We start from the raw sequence: 9,462 nt of genomic DNA on the forward strand, positions 1-9,462 counted from the left end.
TCACAAAGTATACAAAGTAGATAAGTGTATTCAACTTTTGGGTGTATTCAAAGCACCACCATTACTGTCTAGGTTGCATGGAATGGTTCGCTGTGATTAGTTGTTATGGTTTACAGTGCGTGGAATGGTGTCCAGTGATTGGTTGTAACTGTTTAGAGCGCCTTGAATGGTGTGCTTTGATTGGTTGAGCGGATATATTGCGTTCAGCAAAAAAGGGAGAGGGAGAGGCATTTGTTGCAGTTTGGGAAAAAAATATACACACACAGTATGTATACGTGGCTGTGTTTTTGTGACATATCAGGACACAACTCTGTATAATGACATGGGTATGACACAGGTATTACAAGGAGAGGGTGACTTATGAGGACATAACCCATGTCCCCATTTTTCAAAACGCTTATAAATCATACAGAATGAGTTTTTTTTGAGAAAGTGAAAATGCACAAAGTTTCCTGTTAGGGTTAGGTGTAGGGTTGGTGTAGGGCCATAGAATATACAGTTTGTACAGTATAAAACCCATTACACCTATGGGATGAACCCACTTTTCACAAAAACAAATATGTGTGTGTGTATATGAACTGAAAAAAAAAAAAAAAAACACTGAAACATAATTTATTATTAGATATTTGCCAATGCAACATTTCTCAGTTTGAAGCTGAAGGCATATAGGCATAGGCATATATATATATATATATATATATATATATATATATATATATATATATATATATATATATATATATATATATATATATATATTATTCTGCCCTGGCAATGGTGTTCTAAACCAAAGACTGACAGATAGCTAACAGGAATAAAGCTTCATCACACGTTCTTCGTTGTGCTTATGTGATGCACTTTACTTTACTGTAAAACTAAAAGAAACACAAAAATACAAATTACAAAATGATTTACAAAATAGCATGGACATTTTCACATTCACAAACATCTGTTTACAGAATTAAACAACAAAATAAACAACCGAATTATGTCTTTGAAGAAAAATGTGACCATGTAACCTTATTAGCATATTAGCTGTCAGATCACGCTATATTTCAGAATCAAACATCAATCTCTAAACGTCTTAATAACGACCAGCTTTTAATTAAATTAACACAACATTATTGCAGTTATTTTCAATATGAAATGTATAACTTACGGTCGTATCTACTCCAAGGATTAGACAGAATCTAAAACGCAGATCACAGAGAACGACTCTTCTTCTACTGTTTTACGAGCTTCCTGTTGCGTTCTACTGAGTATTGTAATAACGATTTTCACCACAAGGTGTCACACATGAACTACTTATACAAACCAAAATGAAACTAAAGAAAGAACTAATACTGCACAGAACACTCCCCGCCTGGTATAACTTGTGTTATACCACTATGCATTCCGATTATTTGACAAAAGTAAGACAACATCACATATAGGTCTTAAGTACTCTCTGAATACCCCTTGCTTAGCAGTCTTCACCATAACCTTACGAATTTTTCCATCAGATGAGGCTACAGTCTTTGCTATGAGACCAATTGGCCACTCACTGCGCTTAGCTTCCCCATCCTTCAACAGAACAATGTCTCCTTCCTGAATACTCTCTCTCTCCTCTGTCCATTTTCTCCTGGGTTGCAAGGTAGACAAGTACTCCTGCTTCCATCGCTTCCAGAATGAATCAGCCAGCATCTGGACTTGACGCCACTGATTTTTGTGCAAGTGCCCTATCTCAAAATTTCCTGGAGGCGCTGGAGCAACACTCGCCTTCTGAGTTAAGAGCATTGCTGGTGAAAGCACTTGGGGCATGCCCGTATCTGATGAAATTGGGATTAAGGGTCTGGAATTCATGATGGCCATGACTTCTGCCATTAAAGTTGTTAAGACCTCATGCGTGAGTCTTGTGGGAGTTTTCATCAAGAGAGCCTCCAAAATACGTCTGGCAATGCCGATCATTCTTTCCCACACTCCTCCCATATGGGAGGAATGTGGAGCATTAAAGGTCCACGTGCAACCTTGATTCTGCAAGAAGCCTTTCAACTCTGAGTCGCTACTGTCAATTTGGAGTTCCTTGACTGCTCCAACGAAATTTGTCCCCCTGTCAGAACGAAAGTGCTTCACTGGTCCTCTGACAGCCAAGAAGCGACGCAAAGCACATATAAAGCTTGACGCTGATAGAGACTCCACAACCTCTAAGTGAACTGCTCTGGTATTTAAGCAACTGAATATGACAGCCCATCGCTTGTTCTCAGCATTATGCCCTCTTGTCTTACGTGTCACCACAGTGAATGGTCCAAAAACATCAAGACCTGTGTGTGTGAAAGGTGGATCTACAGAAACTCTATCTGAGGGCAAAGCCGACATCTTCTGACTCTCCATCTTACCTCTCAGTTTCTTGCACAGCACACATTTGTGGATGATATTTGAAACAGATCTTTTGCCACTGACTATCCACAATCCAGCACTACGTATAGCACCCTCAGTAAAATGCCGGCCTTGATGAGCCACTTGATCATGATAATGCTGAATTAAAAGACCGGTTACGTGATGATTGGGAGGGATTATCAAGGGATGCTTCTCTATATCAGAGATGTCAGCACAGTGAATGCGACCCCCAACTCTTAACAGACCCTCATTGTCCACAAAGGGGTCAAGCCTCAGGAGTGTGCTACGCTGCGAGACTTTACCAAACTTAGTCAAACTCTCAAATTCTTCCTGGTACACTTCTCGTTGTACGGTTTTGACTATAGTCGCCTTGGCTTGTGATATCTCCACACCTGAGGTTTTAGTACACAGATGCCATTTTCGACAGAGTGTGTCAGGAAAAGATTGTGAGAATGAATTTGCGATGTGCGTCAGAGTAGTGATAGCTCTCACCAAGGATCTCCAGCTTGAGAAACGTTCAAATCTGCTTGAGCCTAGTAAGTCCTCTTTGACGTTAGTTGCCAGTGTGTTCACTTGGGGGCGAATTTCAACATCCTCTTCTGCTTTTACAAGTCCATATGACTCTCCTAAACTACATCCTATAGGGTCACATTCCCTAAGGAACTCTGGACCTGAGAACCAGTTGGTAAGGGGTAAGTGGGCTGCTGCCACAAACCTGGTGGCATGATCTGCTGGGTTCTGTTCAGAACAGACGTAATGCCATTGACTAGGTTCCGTGGTTTTTCTTATGCGTGCAACTCTGTTAGCCACGTACATGTAGAATCTGCGTGTTACATTGTGAATGTAGCCGAGCACTATGCGACTGTCAGTGTAAAACTGGATATTGTGGAACTCTATGTCAATTTCTTCCTTTATAAGTTCCATCAGCTCAACAGCAAGTACCGCTGCACATAACTCCAGGCGTGGAACAGTATGTGCTGGAAAAGGGGCCAACTTGGATTTTCCCATTACAAACCCCACGTGAAGCTGTCCGTTTGAGTCTATTACTCGTAGGTACGCTACTGCAGCGATAGCTAAAATAGAAGCATCCGAGAAGATACACAACTCTCGAACCTGAGCTCCACACAGTGAGGTTGGGACATAAGATCGTGGTATTTGCAATCGATCAAGCTCTGCTAAAGATGAAGTCCATACCTTCCACGAATCTCTTTTGCCTGCCGGAAGAATAGTGTCCCAATCCTGTTGTATAGTTGAAAGTTCTCTCACTATAGCTTTGCCTTGCATAGTGACTGGACAGACAAACCCGAGGGGATCATATAAACTATTGACGGTGGAAAGGATCCCTCTTCGAGTAAAGGGTTTGAGATCTTGAGAAGCTTTAAATGTGAAGCAGTCTGCCTTGATGTTCCAACTTATACCAAGGCTGCGTTGGAGAGGTATTGGGTCTTTATCAAAATCCAGGCCTTTGAGATCGTTGGCTCTCTCACTAGATGGAAAAGCTTCCATCACCGAAGCACTGTTAGAAGCCACTTTATGCAGATTCAAGCTTGACTTTGATAGCATTGCTTGCGTACGCTTTAGGAGATCAATGGCTTCTCTTTCAGTAGGGACAGATGTGATGCCATCGTCAATGTAGAAGTTGCGTAACACAAAGTCCTTAGCATCTATACCATAATCTGCTTCGCCATACTCTGCTGCTCGCCTTAAGGCATATATAGCGACTGCTGGCGAAGGACTATTGCCAAAGACGTGCACGGTCATTCTGTAATCAATGATCTCCTTTTCTGCACAGTTGTCTTTGTGCCAAAGAAAGCGAAGATAGTTGCGATGCTGCTCTTTTACCTTGAAACAATAGAACATTTGTTCTATGTCCGCCATCACAGCTACTTTCTCCCTACGGAAGCGCAACAGCACACCCAAAAGGGTATTGTTAAGATCAGGTCCGCTCATCAAAACATCATTAAGGGACACCCCTCCATACTGAGCGCTCGAATCGAAGACCACCCTGATTTTGTCAGGTTTGTGTGGGTGGTAAACTCCAAAAATTGGCAAATACCAACATTCTTCCTCTGATTGTAAGGGTGGAGCAGGTTCTGCTTGCTCATTTTCAATCACCTTCTGCATAAAACCAAAGAAATGCGTTTTCATATTCGGTTTCTTTGAAAGAGTGCGCTGCAATGAGTTCAGCCTTTGTATAGCTTGCTCTCTATTGTTCGGGAGTTGCTTTCTTGGAGAGCGGAATGGAAGTGGCGCCACCCAGTGGTTATCATTATCAAGGTACACCTCTTTGTCCATTATGTCGAGAAAGACTCTATCCTCTACAGATAAAGCTGATTTATCATCCTCTGAAGATCTGAAGAACACATTCTCTTTTAAGCCAGTTGTATAGCTCTCACTGGTTTTTGAACACTTGAGAGAACATGGTGGGTCGGGTAGATATGACAAAAAAGGTGACTCACCCCGCTCTACGACATTGAAACCTTTTGTGCATGGAGAGAAGAATGACGTTCGCCCATTTGGAAGTATGTTGGTCTTATAAGCGTTCACGCTGGACTGACAATGAGTCCCATTCAGGCAAACTTCTCCCACTATCACCCAGCCCAGGTCTAAGCGCTGTGCGTATGGTGTGTTGAGGGGTCCATTTCGTTGTTCACGCACTTTGTGCACACTAAGAATATCTCGACCCAAGAGGAGAAGGATAGGAGCACAAGAGTCTAAAGGAGGAATTTTATCTGACACAGCAGTGAGGTGGGGGAAACACATAGCTATCTCCGGCGTGGGAATCTCGGATCTGTCATCTGGTAAAGTGTTACACTCTATCAAAGGTGGAAGAGCAACTACTGTTTTCTCATCAAGCGATTCGACAGAGAATCCATTTACTTTCCTCCCCGCCGTAGTCACTATACCTGAACACGTCTTCAATGTATAGGGGGAAGAACTGCTAACGATGTTGAACAGATCAAAGAACTGTGACTTCACTAATGATCTATTACTCTGTTCATCCAGTACAGCATAAATGCGTTTGACTCTTTCACGTTGATTAGAGGGATAAACATTTACGAGACAAATCTTTGAACATGACTTGGGCCTACTAGCATCTCCACAAATCTCAGTGCACTTGTTGTTTACCTCAGCAGTGTCTTCATCTGTTTTTTCCATGTTTTGATCTGCAGTTGATACAGACACCTCAATGGACCACGGGGCAGGACCCGGATGCATGGCTGCAATGTGTCGGTCACTGTTGCATTCTCTGCACTTAACAGATGCTCTGCAGTCTCTTGCAACATGCTTAGTGGAAGCACAACATCTAAAACAGATAAACTTTTCCTTCAAATGTGCTTTTCGTTCATCTAGGTGTTTGCTCCTGAATGTGCGACACTTGTAAAGTGGATGAGGTTTATTGTGTATGGTACAAAACTTGTCTGGATCTACATTCTTGTCTAAGTTTCTGTCTTGGTTTGGTTGCGCAGCCATTATTTCAGTTTTCTTGACGAAGACAGAAGTTCTGTTACTCAACTTGGCAGCTCCGTCAGATTTTGTATTGTTTGAGTAGCCAGTTGAAGCAAGAGCAAAACTAGGGTCATTTCTAGTTCTTGCTTGTCTACAAACAAATTCAACAAAGAAGCTGAAAGGAGGAAAGTATACATTATGGTCTTCTTTGTACCTGGAACCTTGTGCAATCCACTTATCTTGAAGACTGAATGGGAGTTTTTCAATGATGGGGTTGACTCCCCGCGCTGTGTCAAGGTAAGCAAGACCAGGTAAACGACCACTTTCTTTTGCTGACTGCAGCTCGAGTAGCAAGTCCCCAAGATCTCTCAGACGATGGTTGTCTTTGATTGTGATGCGAGGAAAAGTGTCAAGTCTCTTTAACATCGCCTGCTCGATGACCTCTGGACACCCATAGCAGTCCTCCAGGCGACGCCATATCATACGAACTCCTAAGGCAGGATCACTGACATGAACTGATTTGATTCGTTTGGCATGACTGGATGAATCAGGACCAAGCCATTTGACAAGAAGATCTATCTCCTCTCTACTAGCTATATTGAGTTCACTGGTTACAGCTCGAAAAGACGTTTTCCACGCCCAGTAATTTTCTGGACAGTCATCAAATTGGAACAAGCCAGAACTCACCATTTCTTTCTTCAGCAAATATGTAGTAAAGTCGTTTGCATGAGGTGATGGTGGTGCTGGAGTAAAGCACTCAGCAGGAACTTGAGAGGGCAGGCAGGAGTCACGTTGCTTTCGTACTGGATATTTTTGATGCTTTACTTCATCAGCTCCATCATATGGCTCAACTTTTACATTCGAACACGAACACTGGAAGTTGTGCCGAGTTGTCTGTTCCTGCTTCATAGGAATTGTCTCTGCATTCAATTCCTCCTTCACTGTTGGAGGGAGAGAACTTAGTGAGCCTGCAACATAACTCTGTGTCACATAACTTGAACCCTCACTTTCATGTTGTGAATTAGGAGTCAAATTAGGAGAATTTCTTTGCTGAGAATGTTTCTGCACATACTCTTCTGTGCGTTCAATTCTACTTGAGATGCATGATTCTTTTTCTAGATCGACACTTGCTCCGTCTTCTTCATAAACTGCAGCTTCATAAACTTCTGCCTCTGTAGATGCTGCTACAGCTTCTTTTTGCAGTTGTAACACGTATAAATCAGCTTCAACTTCTGCTTTTCTGCGAGCTGTCTCAGCTAGTGCTTTCTGTTGATGCTCTTCAATTTGAGCTCTTTCTCTCATCATGATGGCTTCCTTTTCGGCATAAGAGGCCTTTACTTTGCATGCGGCTGCTTTAGCTCTTGCTGTGGTCGCAGCTGCACTAGCCGAAGATCTACTCGAACGACGTGATCTGCTTGACCGTGATCTTGTTTCTAAAGGTTGGTCAACTTCCTCTTGTTTCTCGCGAGGCTGTGACTCATCCATCTTGATAATGTAGTATTACATGTAAGCTGGACGGAATCCTGATTGTTTGTCTTCACCCGCTGTGCAGTCGACCTTTTACTATTCTGCCCTGGCAATGGTGTTCTAAACCAAAGACTGACAGATAGCTAACAGGAATAAAGCTTCATCACACGTTCTTCGTTGTGCTTATGTGATGCACTTTACTTTACTGTAAAACTAAAAGAAACACAAAAATACAAATTACAAAATGATTTACAAAATAGCATGGACATTTTCACATTCACAAACATCTGTTTACAGAATTAAACAACAAAATAAACAACCGAATTATGTCTTTGAAGAAAAATGTGACCATGTAACCTTATTAGCATATTAGCTGTCAGATCACGCTATATTTCAGAATCAAACATCAATCTCTAAACGTCTTAATAACGACCAGCTTTTAATTAAATTAACACAACATTATTGCAGTTATTTTCAATATGAAATGTATAACTTACGGTCGTATCTACTCCAAGGATTAGACAGAATCTAAAACGCAGATCACAGAGAACGACTCTTCTTCTACTGTTTTACGAGCTTCCTGTTGCGTTCTACTGAGTATTGTAATAACGATTTTCACCACAAGGTGTCACACATGAACTACTTATACAAACCAAAATGAAACTAAAGAAAGAACTAATACTGCACAGAACATATATAATAAAATACAAATTAAAACAAAATAAAACCAGAAAATATAAAAAAAAATATTCAAATCTATTAAATATTTATATATTTAATAACACTTTATTAATGTTTTGTTCAATTCAGTAAGTCTATTGAAAATATCAGATAATTTGGAAAGGTTAGGTGATTTATAACCCAAGAAAACGTCATAATTTTTGTCAGTACTTTCGACTCTGCAATATTAAATGTACTGTATTTGTTCGTTTGTTCATATTTAGATGTGTGCATTCACGTGTATTACATTTACTTGCCATTGTTAGATATTTGGTTGAATATGGTGTAAATGTTTTTTTTCAAAAACCGACATGAATGCAAAGATTACATTCTTAAGAGCTTGGTTCCAGAGTTTTAACTAGATCTTCCCTTTTCATCATCTCAAACATCTTTATTTCGCCAACAAACAAATACATTCCACATAAAAGGTAGAACTGAAACTTAAATGAACCCTGAAGGAAACAAACCGTTCATTCATTTGTCTCGGTACATTGCGACTGACCCTTTCTTATGGTCTTTTTGCAGTTTTGCTGCAATTGTTCTTTTTTCCCCCTTTATCCTTTTCTTCTACCTCTTCCTCCGTTTAGTGAGAGCCAATTATGTCCTCTCAAAAATCGGATGTGAGAGCTTCTATAAAGACACTTCAAGTGTACGTGTTTTAAAGGAGCAAATACTCAAGCACAAATTCAAAACTAGAGCAAATTACGCATCAAGTGATTATGAAACTGTTGGTAGTATAGAAATCAGTCCCATAAAGGGGAGGGGGAAATGGCTCGGCAATTTGTAGCAACCAGCCATAAGAAATGTTGGCAAAGTCAAGTCCTGAAGCAAAGACAAGGGAGTGGGGGTGTGCGTGTGAAAGTGGCCTGTGGTAAAAATAATTTCAGTTAATGGTCAGAGGACGGACCTCAGCTAACACACTAAGTGACACTGGAGGTGCAGGTAATCAAACTGACATTAATGCAGGCGCTGAATGTGACATCTCGTCATCAGGAATTTTCTTCATTGGCACAGAAAATGCCAGACTGCTCACCTCTGACTGCGTGGCCCCCACATCTATTAACCTTATTGATTTGGAGCCCTGCTGATACCCTCCAGATCTCCAGCACCCCCACTGAGCCGGTGAAGTGGATCAATCCGTCGCCGGGGGCCACAGCTCTAACAACGATGCGCATGGAGACCACTGTTTGTGGCATGAAATTAATATCCAGATATGGCATTGAAAGTGCATTGCTCCATTTACACAAACCTTGCTTTCCTTTTTTTTCGACATCCCTCCACCCTTTTCTTGTTTCGGGAGCCTGAATGGAGTTTATGCAAAGAGGGCCAGTGGGTGTTATGATATTGGTATTTCAAGAAAGCACATAATTTCACAGCCCCTTAATATCATAAAACAAGCATTACCATCATTACAAGTATCAAATCAATAATGGGATAATATAATAAAAT

General features: G+C 41.1%; 1 protein-coding gene across 2 annotated transcripts; it reads right to left on the reverse strand.

Annotated features, from left to right (window-relative positions):
• Positions 1–760: 760 nt before the first annotated feature.
• Positions 761–7,980, reverse strand: LOC113087659 (uncharacterized). Of its 2 annotated transcripts, XR_003285599.1 has the most exons (3): positions 7,791–7,980; positions 1,160–7,506; positions 761–875 (listed from the first exon to the last, which is right to left on the reverse strand). XR_003285599.1 is itself a non-coding variant. In XM_026255605.1 (2 exons), exon 2 carries the CDS (start codon positions 7,309–7,311, stop codon positions 1,387–1,389), a length of 5,925 nt encoding a protein of 1,974 aa, XP_026111390.1. In that variant the 5' UTR covers positions 7,312–7,506; positions 7,791–7,980; the 3' UTR covers positions 768–1,386. The 2 variants fall into 2 exon arrangements, 1 of the variants encoding a protein (XP_026111390.1); XM_026255605.1 differs by having other exon boundaries at positions 768–7,506.
• Between the last annotated feature and the right edge of the window lie 1,482 nt (positions 7,981–9,462).

This window comes from Carassius auratus, unplaced genomic scaffold, assembly GCF_003368295.1.
Source record: "Carassius auratus strain Wakin unplaced genomic scaffold, ASM336829v1 scaf_tig00044979, whole genome shotgun sequence".
Lineage (NCBI taxonomy): Eukaryota > Metazoa > Chordata > Actinopteri > Cypriniformes > Cyprinidae > Carassius > Carassius auratus.